The sequence below is a fragment of the Salmo trutta genome, chromosome 33 (assembly GCF_901001165.1).
Source record: "Salmo trutta chromosome 33, fSalTru1.1, whole genome shotgun sequence".
In the NCBI taxonomy this organism is placed as follows: domain Eukaryota; kingdom Metazoa; phylum Chordata; class Actinopteri; order Salmoniformes; family Salmonidae; genus Salmo; species Salmo trutta.
This window is the reverse complement of record NC_042989.1, coordinates 10,706,100-10,725,561: the sequence shown is the minus strand read 5'-3', so window position 1 is coordinate 10,725,561 and position 19,462 is coordinate 10,706,100. Positions and strand designations below refer to the sequence as shown.

The following is a 19,462-nucleotide window of genomic DNA, read 5'->3' as shown; positions in this document are numbered from 1 at the left end:
TGGAACAACACGTTTCAAGTTTTAATGTCAAATGCACAAGTACAGTGAAATGCCTTTCTTGCTAACTCTAACCCCAACAATACAGTAATCAATAACAAGGTAGAACAAGATATACAAATAGAAAATAAGAAGAACATGATACAGTAAGAACACAACTGTGTTCTAGTACGATAGCAACACCAAAGTGTTGGCTTCTGCTCATTCCCACATATCTTGGCCCACAATTCAAGCATGTTTTATACACAGGTCAGGGGCTTACTGTAGCTTAGAGTTAATACATTCTCAGGCATTGTTAATGTTTGGCTTGCTGTTCCTTTGTGCATGTTTGAGATCGACTCCACAGCCAGAATCACTGATCTACAAATCACCTTGCGTCCCAAATAAGTCCTCAATAAGTGATCAAGATTAGCGATTCTGCGCCTTGCTTTGCTCAATCTGATCCCTCCAACCTGCTGATTGTCCCACAGTGACACCCATGGACGAACTGTGGGCTGTGAGTTTGTCTGGAGGTCTGAGTCACCGGCTCACCAAGACCATGGTGCACACCGTTGTCAAGTGCCACGTCAACACAGGCTCCCTGAGCGGAGAGGACCTGGAGGAAGAGTGGGAGGTCATCTAAAGAAGACAGAATTAGCATTCTATTCTCTATATAGTGCACTACTTTTGACTAGGAACTACAGGGCGCATAGGGCTCTGGTCAAAAGTAGTGCGCTATGTAGGGAATAGGGTGCCATTTGCCATGTCTCTTCCCAACCGAAACAACCACTATTATTATTCTCTTTCACTACTGAAATGGGCTGCATTTCATTTATTAGTCTGTACTTTACTTACTGTGTATTTTTTATGTTAACCTCCTATGTACATAATATCTAAGATTTTATGGCAACTGCTATATAGTTATGAATCAGAACTGAGTGCACAATGGCTCTGGAGACAGACGGGACGGGATGATTTTGTGTTACCAAGGGAATGGGGTGTGTCGCCCAGCCCTCCTTATGCTGTGTTCAAGCATTATTAAGTGTCCAACCAGTGTTTACGTTTAACCTAACCCAACCAATCCCTATTGAATTTCAGTGAACTCATTTATTGATATATTAGTTATTTTATTATTTATTTTTATCTGATGACATTGTAGGAAGGCGATTTTGTTATATTTTTTCATTTTAGTTAGTTTGCACTTTAGTTGTAAGTGAGAAGGTAACCCCACTCAAGTACACAGCACTAGTCTAGACTTGCTGCCCTGAGACAGTTTATTTTTGTTTTCTTAGGAAACACCCTCTCCCAAAGGAACTTACTGTAGCTCTGGTGTTGTTTTTTACACATTGATCAATTCCGTTGAATACTGTATTTACCACAGCACACTCAAGAGCCTTCCAATAGGGTACTTTCGATTAGACTTCAAACTGTTAGACCTTTAGTCCAGTTTAACCATTGTCACCCAACTCAATGCCACAGGAGTTAGATAGGGCCATGGTCTGTGAAATTATGTTTGTATATTGTTTTAAAGGGAACTACGATGGTAGTAGGAAGGAGATCCATTATTTATTGTTATTTTTACTGTATATAATAACACAGGTGTAACATGTGAATGTAAGTACTTGAATGGAGAAATTGATTACGTTAGTCACCTTGCAAGGGTACCATAAGTTCATCTCTGTAGGTGCTTACTGTGCACAGATTGATTGATGCTTCCTTTTTTACTGTGGAATGCTGTGTGCCCACTAAGGAAGGGATATTACTTTGCAGGATTTTGAGCTGGGAAATTTCTAACGTGTATTTTGTATAACTACCAGAAAGGGAAACTAACCAATTAATTTATCCAGTCTTAATACAGCTACTGTATAAATATGGGAATCATGCATTTAATGGTTGACAGATACTTTAATCAAACATATTAACAACAGCTAAACAGCTTTGGAAATATAACTCAATCACTGACTAGTACATCTCATAGCTTTGTGAATAAGTTGGTTGTGTTTGTGAAAAGCTATTAGTGTGGCTTAACTAGTACTGTAGTACAATGCTGAATTATCTAGCTATTATATTAACATATAGAAACCAGGGTTACACATTGACATTAGGCACACTACATGGTATCATAATGCTGCTTCTGAATACTGTACTCTACATCAGTGCTACTTAATCATTAGGGGCTTGCCAGTTCAATTCACTTTGACAAAGGGTGCATCCCAAATGGCAACCTATTATTCCCTTTGTAGTGCACTACTTTGTTTCAACAGTGGGGGATCCTTAATAAAAAGTAGTAAATACTTTTTGACCAGAGCCTGCACCCTGGTCAGAAGTAGTGCACTTTGTAGGGGAATAGGGTGCCATTTGAAATGTAAAGAAAATCTGATGGGTCATCAAATGACCAATGTTTTGGAATATACTGGACAAGTTGAAGTACTGTAGCCCCTCTGTGTGTCTTTCATGGGATGCACAGTTCTGTAAGTCCACTGTATGAATCCATGCCTCTCAGTATGACTTCCTTAATAAAGATGTTTACAGTTAGTGACTCTATGTGATGATACTGTATGACCACCATAAAGCAGCGTTTCTCAACTCTATAGGACTGCACATTTTTGCTGAGCTGGAACAAAAATGTGGGCGCCCTAGGACTGGAGTTGAGAATGTTCTCCTTCGGACCACGAGCCAAGCATTTGTCAGAGAAAACAAAACCATGAATGTGTGTAAAGAGCTCATTCAAACCATTGTGCCATTTTATGGGTGGGTGATACCATGATGTAAAACACATGTTCATGCTGTCATATAGTTTTGGACCTATTCTATAGTTTATTCTGTTGTTCTGTAACTACATTGTCGTTCCATTGCCTGTGTAGTAACTGGGTAATTACTGTAGTATTAACATGTTCTCTGCACCCCTTCAACCCACAACTTCCAGATAATGGCCCTATAGGTGAAGCACGTTATAGATAAAAAAAAAAACAACAGGTTAATATATTTTATAGACAATAATAGTATTTTATTTACACATTGCAACATTAACACCATTAAATTCACTCTTTAGTGTCAAATATGACAAGTCGACATTTATTCTAAAGTGCATTGTTTTTAAACATCAAAATGTAAAGAACATTTTGAGTTGCTATTTACAAAGCCACATGCTGCATTTAATTCACTTTTATTGACACTGTTGTCAGTGTTCACACCATAGCCAAAAATAAATATTTGATTCCAGAAGTCAGTACAGTAGTTTGATCTGAGAGGTCTGAGAGAGTGTTCAACTGGCATACTGGTGTAGCCTGAAGTCCAGTGGTTTCAAAAAGTCTGGCAGAGGGTCCAGCTGTTCAACAGGTATGGACTGGGTCATCTTCTGCATAGCCTGAACAAAGAGAGAGGGGGGAGATAGTCCTGATAGCCACTGGAACGCCTGCTCTCCAATAAGACCCTGCCACAGCCCTGGATTCTTCTCCAACTTTCCCTTCATTTGAAAATGCAATTTTGGCATGAAGAGAATGAGATAACCAAGGCAGACGTGCTTGCGGCGCATGTCAGGTTCACCCTGGCGTATCTGATTTAAGAGGCAGTCCAAGGGGGTGTTCCCATCTCGATCTGTGACATAAGGACATGCACCGTGTCCTAGTAACAGGATCAAACACTCAGGGCGAACCAGTTCGCACGCCAGATGCAATGCGCCTTTGCCTCCCTCCATGTGAAAACATCCACGACTGTTAAAGTAGCTCACGCGCTCGCTATCGGAGAAGTCTTTCAGAGAGTCCAGAATCATTTTCAGGATAGTAATACGGTTATAGCGGACAGCTACTGTGAGATGCGGTGTTGCAGATGCTTGGCAGCAGCAGAAGCTTCGACTGGGCATCTCCAGTGCGCCGACAGAGTATCTGTTGAGCAGGTATCTGGCGTATTGTTGATGATCGTGCACAAGTGCATACAGAAAAGCCTCGGATGGAGTAAAAGCGCACGCCCGCCCGTCATCTTCCCAGTGAAACACCTCCATTGTCCGCATGTCCTCGAGTACCCATACTGGTAGCAGGTCCCGCACTGCTTGGTAGAAGGCAAATGAGGTTCTTTGGCACTGTTTCTCGGATTTATAATCCGCCCGGTTGTCAAACACACCCGCTAGATCGTAAGGCATGGTCACTTTGTTCTGCAGATACGTTTAATTTCGGAATATACCCTTTTTTTGTAAGGTATAAGCACCTCTGTGCCAGGTCTGTTTACATCAAGACAGGATGTCAACAGAAGTGATTTTTTTAGAAGATAAAAATAATCAATAGCTGAATGTAGAAAAGTTGCATGACACACTGGAAAATGTGTTTCAAAATAATAAATAAAAGCCGATAGCAATCGAAAACGTTTAGAGCTCTTCGGTCTCGCTGCTCTCTGAGTCTGTGTTCAGTAGCAAGGACCCTGCCTGAGTCTGTTCAGTACCGCTATTCGTGATTTGCTTCAAACCCCTTTTCGAACTCCATCGGCAGTTTATATATCCTAGCTGGTGGCGAACGATAGTGGAACTCCCTTCACGACTGCCCTCGTTGGTCGCTGACTGCGTCAACAAATATCCCCATTGGCTGATGACGACTTCAAGGTGAGATTAAATGTGACGTCAGTTCAAAGTGCCCTAACTTTTCCATATTTGTTGTGTGCCATGTGAGCGATTTGTTTGGGAGACGCGCTATCGCCCCCCTATCGAGTGTCACCACTGCATACAGTACATTCAGAACAGTCCGGTGTAGAGGATGTGTGTTGGGTTGTGGGTCGCCAGTGCATGTTATATAATTGCGCGTCTGGTGCAACGTGCTGCTACCAACACTCCCCACTGCTAAATTCTGACAGACATATCTGTTTTACGCGTTATAATTGTTTCTCGTTTGGGTCGTGATGTCTCATCAGGATTAGGCTAAGCCTATCAAGTGTAAGATCTATTGTAAGGATAGAATAAAAACCTATATTTACACCACATTACAATGGTCAGGCAACTATAGGCATTTGAAAGTGTTTTTGCAATGCATATGTCACAGCCTAACTTTAACATTAAAATTAACCTCAAATTAAGAAACAGCTTGTGAGTTCATGCAAAGTCAAATGTAGGCTATTGGTTTTAGTAGCTTCAGTATAGGACAGACCATAGGAGGCTTTTAGATAGTGGACCACGCCATCTGTTTGGTGAATATGTGTCATTACATGTCATGCATAACCTTGAATTGACAAAGTAGCCTATCTTCATCTTCTCCACTCATTTTCAAACTTACAGCAAACAGTATGTCCCCACATCATGATCAAACCTGATGTATTGAAATGATTTCTTATGAGCCATGAAGAAGTGGAAATGCAGTGTGAAATGGGTATAGAAGTGGGAGTTCAATGTAAAATGGTTAGGAATCTGCTAATTAAAAATGTCTAGTTAGGAAAAAAAGGACTGGTATCAATAAAACATTTTGGGGAAAGTGACATCCTGGTATGGAGTTGCATGGGCTTATACATATCCTCATTGAGCATGGTTGTGAGTAATAGCAATTGAGAGAAGCATGATCCAGCTGCAGGTGGCACTCTCATGTCCCAGTGACTATGATGCAAACAGACACTGATGTTTCACAATCATAAACCCCAACCCTAACCCTGCATTATGGCCTGGGTAATCTGTGTAGCCTATGTCATGAGAAATTGATGATCACAAAAGATAATATTTAGATTTAGTGTATATCAACATGACGTGAGCATGCCTGCTGCAGCTAGATAGGTAGGGTGGGACTATACTGTATAAAATAGGCCACTTTACAGTTCAAAAGAAGCATGATGGATGAGTCTTTTAGATTAAATGAATGTTAAGTGGAGAATGAAATCCATCACAATCTGTAACAACCACATCTCTGTAGGAACGACAATGGAAAAAGGAATAATAATTTTGTATCTTATTCATGTATCTGCACAGATACAGTGCCTTCCAGATGTATTTTGCCAGTGTAGTAAAAAGACCAGATACATTAACATCAGGCAATAGTAGCCTATAGAAAGTATTCCCAATGCCTATGGGAGGACCCCCATTTAGCAAGAAATGAGTCTAACTCAAGTGCAGTTCTTTGGGGGTATGATCTTTGTGCCTCTGTAAGCTTCTCACTCATCATTCATGATTATCCCTAATCATGGTAGCATCCACATTTAATGTAGAGGTGTTCAGAAACATCTTCTATTCCTATTTACAATAAAAGTAACTCAAATGACAAAATACATTATTCACCCTTCAGTTCCTATTGGTCAAAACAAACCGAAACACAACCAAAACAAACTGCAAATGCATCCAGAAAGTTTGTAGAGTCACAAGCTTGATTTAATCATTTTGTGCTAGGCATATGGAACCAAATAATACACTTTTGACTACTTTCATACAACCTCGGGAGGCTGAATAAATGTGGCTTGTCACCTAAAACCCTCACAAACCTTTACAGATGCACAATTGAGAGCATCTTATCGGGCTTTATCACCACATGGTATGGCAACTGCACCGCCCACAACCACAGGGTAGTCTACCAGGGGCAAACTACCTGCCCTCCTGGACACCTACAGAACCAGATGTCACAGGAAGGCCAAAAAGATCACCAAGGACAACAACCAGGAGCCGCTGCCTGTTCACCCCGTTACCATCCAGAAGGCGAGGTCAGTACAGGTGGATCGAATCTGGGGCCGAGAAAAAGAAAAACAGCTTCTATCTCAAGGCCATCAGACTGTTAGCCATCACTAACACAGAGAGGCTGCTGCCTACATACAGACCTGAAATCATTGGCCACTCTAACAAATGGATCGCTAGTCACTTTATTAATGCCACTTTAATGATGATGTTTACATATCTTGCATTACTCATCCCATATGTAAATACTGCTTTTATACCATCTATTGCATCTTGCCTATGCCGCTCAGTCATTGCTCTTCCATATATTTATATGTACATATTCTTATACCATCCCTTTACTTAGATTTGTGTGTATTAGGTAGTTGTTGTGGAATTGTTAGATTACTTGTTGATATTGCTGCACTGTCAGAACTAGTAGCACAAGCATTTCGCTACACTGGCAATAACATCTGCTAACCATGTGTATTTGACCAATAAAATTTGATTTGATTTATAAGTGAATTTGTCCAAATGGGGGGGACTAGCAGTGGTGGAAAAAGTACTCAATTGTCATACTTGAGTAAAAGTAAAGATACCTTAATAGAAAATGACTTAACTAAAAGTGAAAGTCACCCAGTAAAATACTACTTGAGTAAAAGTCTAAAAGTATTTGGTTTTACATATACTTAAGTATCAAAAGTAAATGGAGTTGCTAAAATGTACTTAAGTATTAAAAAGTAAAAGTATGATAATTTCAAGTTCCTTATATTAAGCAAACCAGATGGCACAATTTTCTTTTTTTCTTTTTATTGACGGATAGCCAGGGGCACACTCCAACACTCAGACATAATTTACAAACTAAGCATTTGTGTTTAGTGAGTCAGTCAGATGTTCTCTTGATGAGGGATGTTCTCTTGATAAGTGTGTGAATTGGACCATTTTCCTGTCAAAATGTAATGAGTACTTTTGGGTGTCAGGGAAAATGTATGGAGTAAAAAGTACATTATTTTCTTTAGAAATGTAGTAAAGTAAAGTTGGCAAAAATATAAATAGTAAAGTAAAGTACAGATACCCCCAAAAAACTACTTAGGTAGTACTTTAAAGTATTTTTACTTAAGTACTTTACACCACTGGGGACTAGACACATAAAGTGCCTTTTGTTCTAAAACAGATATGTATGAAAATACCCTCAAATAAAAGGTGACATTCTGTACTGTCGTCTCATATGAAACATTTCAAAATCCAAACTGCTGGAGTATAGAGACAAATTAAAATGTTTTAGCTTCACTCCAAATAAATACAGAGAGGAGTTTATATACTGTAGTCTACTCATTTTCAAGGAGCCCAGAAGTACCTTGATTGTGACAGTGCGAATGACACTGCTCCCTTATACGGCTTCTAAGGTTGGGGGCTTCTAAGGTTGGGGAACACGGGCCTGAGGTTGGGCCATGGGGGCACACATTTAGGATACTCTGATAGGCCTATGTATAATTTGTACATGGTCCCTGACATATAAAGAAAAAAGAAATTAAATGCAGTCCATATGATTTGAGGAATGTGTCCATTGTTGAATTAGATTATTTTAATTCGCCTTTTTGAATGTAAATTAATTCCATTAATTGGCTGTAGAACGTAGAACAACTTATTTAGTTTAATTGCATAAGTTCCCATCTACCTAATTAATTCATTAATTGTAGCCTCTAGTTTCCAGGCAAGAAGAGAGTTGGTCCACTCATCATTATTAGCTTGAGGGAGGCCTCTTCAGGGCAAACCTTGAAACATTCAGTTCCATCTGATGCAGCCAGGCACTTTATCAAGACCCCGTGGAGTGTCAACTAGCAACCGACCCACCTGGCAAGATTCTCGACACCTAGCTAGTAACGATTGTAATGGACAAAAGTAGCCAGCTAACTAGTCAAACTCTGTAGAATATCGTCGACAAATGCGTGTGTTAAAGCCACGTAGCTCTAGCTATGCTAATTGATTTCATAAATCAAGCTAGCTAGCTAGTTGCTACCGCAACTTTTATCCAAGTAGCAGCGAGCTAGCAGTCAAGCATCCTCGCGAACTTGGGGTATTTTTGCTAGCTAACTGGGGTGGCTGGTTAATATTGAAAGACCCATACAACACAGTTATTTGGCCACCCGTTATATTTTTGGAGCCAGCTATCTTAACAACTTTTATAACATAGCCGTCTTAATTGAGATTGCTGGCTAGTTGAACAGTTTAATCAGTTGGTCATCGCTTCGTCTAGCTAGCCACAGTAGCTTTTCTAGCCAACCTGCTAACGTTACTTTGTTCGCTAGCTAGCAAACTAGCGCCAGGCATCTAGCAAGGTGCTGCTGACTACAGACAGCCAGTAACGTTACAGTAGCTAGCTAGCCAAAATCCGAGTAGTTTTGTTGCTCTTTCTCCGTTAAAAAATCCCCGCAATGATGGAAAAGAGTGGTTCGGAAATGTCAGGGAAAAGAAGGGGTAGGAATACAGTTAATAATCCTAACAAAAGTTTAGCTACGAATGGAAATAGCAACAATTCATGGGAGGAAGGAAGTTCGGGCTCCTCCAGTGATGATGAGCATGGTAGGTCAACACGACGGTGGTAGCCTCGGTCACTCTAAACTAGTTCATACACTTGTACAGTGATAAAAAAAATGTAAATCCTGTGTTTGTTATATGTTCAGGTAGTGGTGGTATGAGAGTTGGGACTCAGTATCAAGCCCTCGTGCCAGACTATGATCCAGGTGAGTCATTTTACTGTTCAGACAGTCAAGAAGATGGAACAGGTTACCAGACATGATAGCCTCGAACAATTCCTGGTCGTCTATTCCACGAGCCTTGACTAAGCGGGCTACAGCTAACTACATCTTTATTATTTTGACATTCAGACTCCTGTCCACGGCTACATTGTTTCATGTTTGAACCGATTTAACTGCAGAACTATTGTCAATGTATCCAATATATTTCAGCATATTTAGCATATAACAAATCTGAGATGAGCCAATTAAAAAGTTTGTAATTTACATCTGTTATAGCTAGGCCCTAATTGTTGGTCGAACGACCATGGTTATAAACGCTTAATTTAACTATCTGGAGTGAGAACGGTTTTGATTGTTTCCCTTTAAGTAATGAATCATTATGAAATGAATTATTTGTAACATGAACTGTATTAATTGTAGCTGCTTTCACTAGCCTATATGATTAAGTCCTGACTTCTAATGGTCCATATTTTTTTTATTTTCAATTTGGTCTCCATGCAAGAATTGATAGGCTTGTGCTGCTAATAATACATGTTGTATTTTCCAATGGAACATGGAATTTCATTCTCGCTAAACTTGTATTGTTGGAAGTTGGTTTCACTTTCAACAGAGTTTCACTTTCAACATAAAAGCATTTAGGATAAAGGCCATGAGTAATTAAGTCACTGGTCCTCATTCGATCCTTTATCCCCGTGACAGAGATTGCCAAGGCGGCCGAGGAGAGAGACAACCTGGGCATGCTGGTGTGGCTCCCCAGCCCGAACCTGGCTGAAGCTAAATGTGAGAGCCATTCAAGCCATTTTCCTCATTATGTTCCAAATGTAAACTACTTGCCAAGTTTACATTTACAAATCTTACGTTCATCTGAAGCAAATTATTTAGTTAATGTAATAACTATGCAATAATAACAGAAATGGGTAGCTGAGTGTTGTGCAAGTGAGTGTTATGCCAGTCTTTCGGATCTATATATTTAGATGCACACACACACAGAACCAGTCAAAAGTTTGGACACACCTACTCATTCAAGGGTTTTTCTTTATTTCTACTATTTTCTACATTGTAGAATAATAGTGAAGACATAAACTATGAAATAGCTCATATGGGATCGTGTAGTAACCAAAAAAGTGTTAAACAAATCAAAATATATTTTACATTTGAGATTCTTCAAAGTAGCCACTCTTTGCTTTGATGACAGATTGGCACACTCTTGGCATTATCTCAACCATCTTCATGAGGTAGTCACCTGGAATGCATTTCAATTAACAGGTGTGCCTTGTTAAAATTACTGGAATTAATTTGTGGAACAATTTGTGGAATTTCTTTCCTTCCTAATGCGTTTGAACCAATCAGTTGTGTTGTGACAAGGTAGGGGTGGTATACAGAAAATAACAAGTCCCATATTATGGCAAGAACAGCTCAAATAAAGGGAAACGACAGTCAATCATTACTTTAAGACATGAAGGTCAGTCAATCCGGAAAATTTCATGAGGACCGCCACAGGAAAGGAAGACCCAGATATACCTCTGCAGAGGGTAAGTTCATTAGAGTTACCAGCCTCAGAAATTGCAGCCCAAATAAATGCTTTAGAGTTCAAGTAACAGACACATCTCAACATCAACTGTTCAGAGGAGACTGCAGCAATTTGACCATGAATTTGACCTGATTCATGCAAAGAAACCCCTACTAAAGGACATAAGAAGAGACTTGCTTGGGCCAAGAAACATAAGCAATGGCATTAGACCGGTGGAAATCTGTCCTTTGGTTGGATGAGTCCAAATGTGAGATTTTTGGTTCCAACCGCAGTGTCTTTGTGCAGAGAAGGTGAATGGATGATCTCTGCATGTGTGGTTCCCACCGTGAAGTGTAGAGGAGGTGTGGTGGTGCTTTGCTGGTGACACTGTCAGTGATTTATTTAGAATTCAAGGCACACTTAACCAGCATGGCTACCACAGCATTCTGCAGCAATATGCCATCCCATCTGATTTGTGCTTAGTGGGACTATCATGTTTTTCAACAGGACAATGACCCAACACACCTCCAGGCTGTGTAAGGGTTATTTGACCAAGGAGGAGAGTGATGGAGTGCTGCATCAGATGACCTGTCCTCCACAATCACCCAACCTCAACCCAATTGAGATGAGTTGGACCGCAGAGTGAAGGAAAAGCAGCCAACAAGTGCTCAGCATATTTGGGAACTCCTTCAAGATTGTTGGAACAGCATTCCAGGTGAAGCTGGTTGAGAGAATGCCAAGCGTGTGCAAAGCTGTCATCAAGGCAAAGGGTGGCTACTTTGAATAATCTCAAATATAAAATATATTTTGATTTAACACTTTTGGTTACTACTTGATTTCATGTGTTTCATATTTGAGGTCTTCACTATTATTCTACAATGTAAAAATAAAGAAACCCTTGTCCAAACTTGAGACTGGTACTGTATATTTAGATACAATGCATTTGGAAAGTATTCAGACCCCTTGACTTTTTCCACATTGTTACGTTAAAGCATTATTTAAAAATAGATTGATGACAGCTTTGCACACTCATGGCATTCTCTCGACCAGCTTCATGAGGAATACTTTTTCAACCGTCTTGTTGAGCTGTCGGCTGCTTTTCTTTCACCCTGCGGTCCATCTCATCCCAAACCATGTCAATTGCGTTGAGATCGTCTGATTGTCGAGGCCAGGTCATCTGATGCAGCACTCCATCACTCTCCTTCTTGGTCAAATAGCCCTTACACAGCCTGGAAGTGTCTTGGGTCATTGTCCTGTTGAAAAACATGATAGTCCCACTAAGCGCAAACCAGATGGGATGGCGTATTGCTGCAGAATGCTGTAGTAGCCATGCTGGTTAAGTGTACCTTGAATTCTAAATAAATCAGACGGTGTCATCGGCAAAGCACCATTACGCCACCACCTCCATGCTTCACCGTGGGAACCACACATGCAGAGATCATCCGTTCACCTACTCTGTGTCTCTCAAAGACACGGCGTTTGGAATCAAAAATCTCAAATTTGGAATCATCCGACCAAAGGACAAATTTCCACCGGTCTAATGTTCATTGCTTGCGTTGCTTGGCCCAAGAAAGTGGCTTCTTCTTATTGGTGTCCTTTGGTAGTGGTTTCTTTGCAGCAATTCGACCATGAAGGCCTGATTCACACAGTCTCCTCTGAACAATTGATGTTGAGATGTGTCTGTTACTTGAACTCTGTGAAGCATTTATTTGGGCTGCCGTTTCTGAGGCTGGTAACTCTAATGAACTTATCCTCTGCAGCAGAGGTAACTTTGGGTCTTTCCTGTGGCGGTCCTCATGAGAGCCAGTTTCATCATAGCGCTTGATGGTTTTTGCGACTGCACTTGGAAGAAACTTTCAAAGTTCTTAATGTTCTGTATTCACTGACCTTCATGTCATAAAGTAATGAAGGACTGTTGTTTCTCTTTGCTTATTTGAGCTGTTCTTGTCATAATATGGACTTGGTCTTTTACCAAATAGGGCTATCTTCTGTATACCACCCCTACCTTGTCACAACACAACTGATTGGCTCAAACGCGTTAAGAAGGAAAGAAATTCCACAAATTAACTTTTAACAAGGCACACCTGTTAATTGAAATGCATTTTTGTTACTGCATTATTCCATATGTGTTATTTCATGGTGTTGATGTCTTCCCTATTATTCTACAATGTAGAAATAAAGAAAAACCCTTGAATGAGTAGGTGTGTCCAAACATTTGACTGGTACTGTATGTAAATAAGGTATTTATTTTTAATATATTAGCCAAATTTCTTTACCAAATTTTTCTTTTGTCATTATGGGGTATTGTGTGTAGATTGATGAAAAATATTTCATTTAATCAATTTTAGAATAAGGCTATAACAAAACGTGGAACAGGTCTGAATACTTTCTGAATGCTGTGTGTGTGTGTAAATATATTTTTGTACAGTGGATGAATACATTGCAATTGCCAAAGAGAAGCATGGGTACAACATGGAGCAGGCACTGGGGATGCTCTTCTGGCACAAGCACAACATTGAGAAGTCCCTGGCAGATTTGCCCAACTTCACACCTTTCCCAGATGAGTGGACAGTGGAGGACAAGGTCCTGTTTGAACAGGGCTTCAGCTTCCATGGAAAAACGTTCCACCGTATACAGCAGATGGTGAGACTAACGCCTCCGAATTGTATCATTTTTGTCCGTTAACAGCAGACTACTCCATTGCCAAACATGGAACACACGATGAATTGAGACACTGAATTCTAATTTGGGGTGTTCATTGTGTGACGTCTCTAAACCACAAATAATGCACAAGACTGTGCTTTCGTTTGTTATTTACAAGTTCTTCTTGTTCTTGTGCTAGCTACCAGACAAGTCCATTGCTAGCTTGGTTAGATTCTACTATTCATGGAAGAAGACACGGAGCAAAACCAGTGTCATGGATCGCCACGCACGCAAGCAGAAGAGAGAACGAGAGCAGAGGTATGAAGTGTGTGCTTTTGTTTAAAATGCATGAACCACATTCTCTCAACTTTCACTCCACTTTGGAAAAACTAGTCCTGGGTGGTTTCAACCATTCCAAATTAGACAAAAACATTTTTATTATTGGAAAGTCAGGCCAAGAATACCATATTTTTTTCTATGTATTAAGTTTTTGCTTTATGTTTCAGTGAGGATGAGGCTGAGGAGACCAATGGAAATGCTCCAAGCGATGTAGAGTACGACCCAAATAAGGAGGAGAAGAAAGAGGTGGGTCTGTTCAGAGGCTCTTATCAGTTTTAATAAATGTTGTTTATTGAAGCCAACTAACATGGTCCTTTTGTGTTTTAGCTGGGCGCAGCACCTGAGAAACAGGAGCCAAAACCACTAGCAGTGGTACAGAAGGTAGCTTTCCAATTCCAAATATTTTCATTACCATTTCAATAGAAACCTACAACATTCATATTAAATAGACACTACTTTTGATGGTTCGACCTTTTAACCTAAATCTATTCCTTCACGTCTAGCCGACTACTGGCGTGGCAGAGAAACTGACCCACGTCAAAAAAGAACCACAGGGTCCTCCAGGGAAGAACCTGCACCGTGCTAAGAAGAAGCCTCCTAAAGGAATGCATCTGAGCCAGGGAGACGTAGCTGCAATGTCCACCAGCACCCCCGCTGCAGTCGGTGTGCTGCGGCAAATGGACATGGAGCTGGTTGGTATCAAACGCCAGGTTAGTGGACTGTCTTAACATTAATACATGCATCTCCTGTGACAGCATTTCCTATCCATTGATGAGTCAATTTTGTGTCAATCATGTATTGATGTCAATGGGAGATTTGTGTGGAAATTAAGAACTAAGCCTGTGTACCTAGAGTGTCTTTAGGGTGACGAGTTAACCTGGACATTTTTCCTTAATGAGTTTTATCCCCTTCTAGATCCAGAGCATCAAACAGAATAACAGTGCCCTGAAAGAGAAGCTTGATGTGGGAGTGGACAACTTCAGAGTACCTGAGGTAATGCTATTGCTGACCTAAAGTTCTGAGCATCTCATTTTACTGTCTCCATAGAATTAAAGGTGCATTATGCAGAAATGGCTCGTAACAGTTAGCCTAATTTCAGTTTGTGACAAAACAAGCAAGTATAGTGTGGAGAACCATTGTACCATCTAAACTGCTGTGAAATATATTTTTCAGAACCAAAAATATTGTATTTTTAGCTGTTTGAAGCTAGTGTGCAAAACCGCAAGTAAAAGACGCAATAACGGAAAATAAGAACGGGAAGCATAGAAATAGTGCATGCACATAGAAACATATCTACTACTTCTTAGACTTGCTTTCAATGACATCGCCCAAAAATGTACATATTGCAGCTTAAATGTTACTATTGTTTTGTATAGTGACGGGGAAAACAAATCTTTCTGAAGCATGGACGCTTTCCAGCCAATTGTCGAAAAATAGGTTTATTGCGCAAAGCGTTGATCACCCTAGTGGCATCTGCTGGTCAAAAGAATTTAGAGCTGCCAAATGATTATAGATTTCGTCACACATGCCGTAGCGCATAGACAGCGCTGAGATGTCTAGCAGTTGTAATGTTTTCAAATACTATGTATTTTAAATCTACATTATTCATTATGTTTGAAATTGGGTCCCATTTCCCAGCTCAATAGACGCTAGCGGCTCTCAAAATCCACCTACACACAACTTTCGGCAACCAACTCTCGAAATGAAAGGGGTTTCGCTTCCTTTTGTCTTCAACCAATGCCAAACCAATCAGGTGGTTTGCGACAAAACAACGTTTCGGATGTCGTTGGTGACATGCTTCGGATAAAGTGATATGGATATCGGCACACTGCTTTGACGTAAACTGCTTTGCGGTTTCAATGCATGCTCCGGTGTCAAACGTAACATCACTAGTTTTGTAATACATTTTGACCTGTCATGTTGCTTGTATGTTTGACCATTTTTATGTCTCAGGTGAACCAGAAGTTTAACACTCGCTGGACAACAGAGGAGCAACTGCTTGCTGTACAAGGTAATAGATTGCAAGTGCAACAGATGGGTTGGGATTTGAGAAAGGGTAGAAAATGGAACCAACTGAAGTCGGGCCCATGTGACAAGTCAGATGATAAAAAAAAAAATATATATCTTGAGTTCTGTTTCACTGGGGGGGCCTGGCACATAACAATCTCAATTTGTTCAAAATGTATTTTCACTCCATTGTAACCTCTTCCAGCCATCAGAAAATATGGACGGGACTTCCAGGCTATCTCGGATGTGATCGGCAACAAGTCTGTGGTGCAGGTGAAGAACTTCTTTGTAAACTACCGCCGACGCTTCAACTTGGATGAGGTGCTGCAGGAATGGGAGGCCGAGCACGGGATGGAGGGAGCAGCCAAGGGAGGAGAGGAGAAAATGGACACATCACCATCTCCCACTGAGGATGGAGCCACCAACCCTGTGCCGCCAGAGGACCAAAAAGAGGTATGTGACTGTCCACTCTTTGTATTGCAAATCGTAATTACAGATGTATTCTAATAACTCGAGACCCACCTCTCACATGCCCAGGTTCGGACCCATAATTTTTAAGAAACCCTGCTTTAAAGATCCTTAATAGAAACAATAGCAAGGCGGTCACCCTGCCTGTGTTTTGGTAAAAAGCTGAGGGGTGGGCCTTGACAAATGTAACCACTCTCAAAATCATAGACTAGCTATGGATGCAAGGACTGACCATCCATGATATAAAAATGATAGTTTTAACTGTGTTTTGAGGCTATACAATGTTTGTTTACATTTACGTTGTTTACAAACGTTGGAGTAAAACGAGCTTCTATTGTGGGTCTTGATGGGGTATGACAGTTGAACTTAGCTCATGAGGAATTTAGAAGTTATATTTAAGCAATAAGGCCTGAGGGGGTGTGGTATATTGCCAATATACCACGGCTAAGGGCTGTTCTTAGCAACACAACGCCGAGTGCCTGGTACAGCCCTTAGCTGTGGTACAGTATAGTGGCCATATACAACAAACCCCCAAGGTGCCTTATTGCTATTATAAACTGGTTACCAATGTAATTAGAGCAGTAAAAATGTTTTAGGTTTTGTCATACCTGTGGTATACGGCCTGATATGCTACGGCTGTCAGCCAATCAGCTTTCAGGGCTCGAACCACCAATTTATAATCTTTATGCATCAATGGTTCAATATCATTAAGTCTCTATAAGCAATTAAGGATTCCAGTCTTTAATTTGAGTTTTTTTGCAGATGTATTAAGTGCAAATACTCCCCAATGTTGTCTCTACAGGAATCCTCACTAGTGGAAGCACAACAACCTCTAGCATCCTGAGTGGCCAGCCATTTTGGATAATTCTGTTGGCAGAACTCCTCCCTCTGAGATTGTACGTCTGTTCTGAAGAGGCGATGATGAATCTGCACAGGTTACTTCCTGTCTTTGCGGGCCTGTTCAAGAAGGTCATTCCTGTTACCTCATCCCCGGTTCAAGGATGTTTTGCAGCTGCCCACCAATTAACTTACAGCACCAGTCTTCAGCCTGACTGACAGTCAAAGTAACCAGAATTATCTGACTGCACTTTATCCCATCCCAGAAAAATCTTCTGTATCAAATGTAACTTGTTTATGCATCTGGCGCCTTTTACCCTGCCTCGGTCACTCTCAACATTACAGATGATCCCTGTTACCCAGCCCACAATATCCGTTTGTCATTTTATCCTTCTGCAACCCTCTTTACTTTGTAAAGGCTGGTTTTTGTTGTGTAGTATTTAATCGCAGTAGGTCTCAGGTATGAACTGACCCTGTGGACTACAATTATTTAGAAAATATAAAGAAAAACAACCCAAGGAAATGCCATTGCAGTGTTGGAGATGGAGAAAAGGTGAGTCAGGTGATTTGCCCCCTGATACACACAGTGCAGAACAAGATGATGGCATTTCCACAGGGCCATTTCATACTGAGACCCAATGCAAGTTAATACTACACAACTAAAACTATTTATATTCTTCCTTCCAAAACTCTTGTCTTTACCCTTTACCCCCTAACTAACTTCATCCCCTAACGGGCACTTGTCCCCCCCATGGATTTACAAGGAACAGACTGGTGTATGAAGGCTTTAAATCCAGGAGAGGGAGTTAGTGAGACGGGTGCACAGTGTGGGAGTGAAATAGGAAATCAGAATGCAGAAATTGCCTTGCAGTATTCTACAAACTCCAATCACCATTGGGTACAAAGTAAACACTACAATCTCCCTTCCCTCTGCTTCTTTGCGTTACTTACGGCTGAACCTCAGCCCTCCCCTACTGATATACACGCAATGTTTGTCATAAAAGGTTGCTCTTACGGAATGGATGTGCCTCCAGCATAGTGCAAGTAGGATTCTGGGATCTTGAATTTGCCATATCCATGGCATGATGAATGTTGTGTCCCGTCCCGTCCTCCCCCCCCCCCCCCCCCCCACCGTACTGAAAAGACTGTACAGACTTATCAAAAACTGACATTACATATAGTAAGTGTAGAACTTAGAATCCCAACAGGCGCTTCCATTGAAGAAATAAACTAGGTGTTGAATTTTAAACGGTAGTGCACTTTTGGTGTTCAGTGTTCAATATTACTCAATTTAAACTAAAGTTAACATGTTCTGGTGCATATTTATAAATAATGCATTAGTTGTTCGGATGACAGGTTAAAGAGACATGTACAAATAATGTAAAACTTTAAATAGGAGCTGTTCATCATTGAGGGATGTCCATTTTCAGTTTACTAGTAACCTCAGGACACACAATAGGGTCAACACAATCATGTTAAGAATGCTTTTCAGTTGGAAGGAGAGTTGAGTGAGAAGTTCCTTAAGTTGATGAATAGGGAACAAGGCTAGAGTAAACATGTCCCCCCCCCCCCCCCCGGGCCAAATGAGATTGCTGTGACTAACAAATTTCAGTTAATTACTATAGCTCCCGCCTTGGGCCAATCAGTGTAATTTTGTAAATGCCAGGTATCTATGGCAAGACTCATCATTCGCCCAAGTTTCGTCAAAATCGGACCAGTGCTGTCCGATATATTGCGTGTGACTAACGGACAGACTGAGAGAGAGCCACAGTCCCTTCTCCGATTTTTCATCTTGGGGAACAATTTTTACATTTTAATTTAAACCTTTTTGAGTTCTGAAGTGTTTTTATTTGTCATTTCAAACCCTGTCCCTTTCACAACAACTGGCCTATGCTATTCTACCGTTTTTACTGTACTGGTACCATGATTTAGCATACTGTTTTGAAATCTTTTTATATATTTATGAAGAAATTGTGAATGCCTGAGGTGGGGTTTTAATGAGGTTGTGTGTATTGCTGTCATTTACCATTGTGTATTCAATTTGCGCATCAATTAACTAGACAATAAATTTGAAGGATTTATAGGGACATTTACTGGATGCTCATTTGTCTTTTCCTGCTATTTATTTTTAGCCTGTTTCCAGAACTGTTTTGTGCTCTTGCCAACTCTATTGCTCATTGTCAAGTCCAACATTCAATTTGGCATAATAGCACAAACAGACAGGCACTCTTGTTCTGTCTTTCAGCACACATTTTGTCATAAATATTTCAATTGTGTGGTTTAAGCTGTTTCAATATTGTGCCTGATGTGGGGTTA

General features: G+C 40.6%; 3 protein-coding genes across 3 annotated transcripts in view; 2 read left to right on the top strand and 1 right to left on the bottom strand.

Moving 5' to 3' along the window:
* Nucleotides 1-2,511, top strand: part of tecpr2 (tectonin beta-propeller repeat containing 2) — a 31,417-nt gene extending 28,906 nt beyond the window's left edge. The window contains exon 20 of the mRNA XM_029729770.1: nucleotides 468-2,511. Coding sequence (XP_029585630.1) covers nucleotides 468-619 — 152 coding nt within the window. The 3' untranslated portion in view covers nucleotides 620-2,511. The remainder of the gene's footprint in view (nucleotides 1-467) is intronic.
* Nucleotides 2,512-2,959: 448 nt separating this feature from the next.
* Nucleotides 2,960-4,849, bottom strand: ankrd9 (ankyrin repeat domain 9). Its single transcript, XM_029729775.1, has one exon. The coding sequence runs from the start codon at nucleotides 4,112-4,114 to the stop codon at nucleotides 3,242-3,244; it is 873 nt and encodes a 290-aa protein (XP_029585635.1). The 5' UTR covers nucleotides 4,115-4,849; the 3' UTR covers nucleotides 2,960-3,241.
* Nucleotides 4,850-7,956: 3,107 nt separating this feature from the next.
* Nucleotides 7,957-19,239, top strand: rcor1 (REST corepressor 1). The gene is made up of 12 exons (XM_029729769.1): nucleotides 7,957-9,166; nucleotides 9,268-9,327; nucleotides 10,042-10,122; nucleotides 13,281-13,495; nucleotides 13,695-13,813; nucleotides 14,002-14,080; nucleotides 14,162-14,215; nucleotides 14,338-14,544; nucleotides 14,750-14,827; nucleotides 15,788-15,845; nucleotides 16,047-16,294; nucleotides 17,112-19,239. The coding sequence occupies exons 1-12, from the start codon at nucleotides 9,019-9,021 to the stop codon at nucleotides 17,151-17,153; spliced, it is 1,389 nt and encodes a 462-aa protein (XP_029585629.1). The 5' UTR covers nucleotides 7,957-9,018; the 3' UTR covers nucleotides 17,154-19,239.
* The last annotated feature ends 223 nt before the right edge of the window (nucleotides 19,240-19,462 follow it).

Coding starts and splice junctions, on each gene's coding strand:
- ankrd9 (XM_029729775.1), bottom strand. CDS start 4,114: ATGCCTTACGATCTAGCGGGTGTGTTTGACAACCGGGCGGATTATAAA.
- rcor1 (XM_029729769.1), top strand. CDS start 9,019: ATGATGGAAAAGAGTGGTTCGGAAATGTCAGGGAAAAGAAGGGGTAGG. Junction 10,123..13,280: donor GAACCTGGCTGAAGCTAAAT/GTGAGAGCCATT, acceptor ATTTTTGTACAG/TGGATGAATACATTGCAATT. Junction 16,295..17,111: donor CGCCAGAGGACCAAAAAGAG/GTATGTGACTGT, acceptor TTGTCTCTACAG/GAATCCTCACTAGTGGAAGC.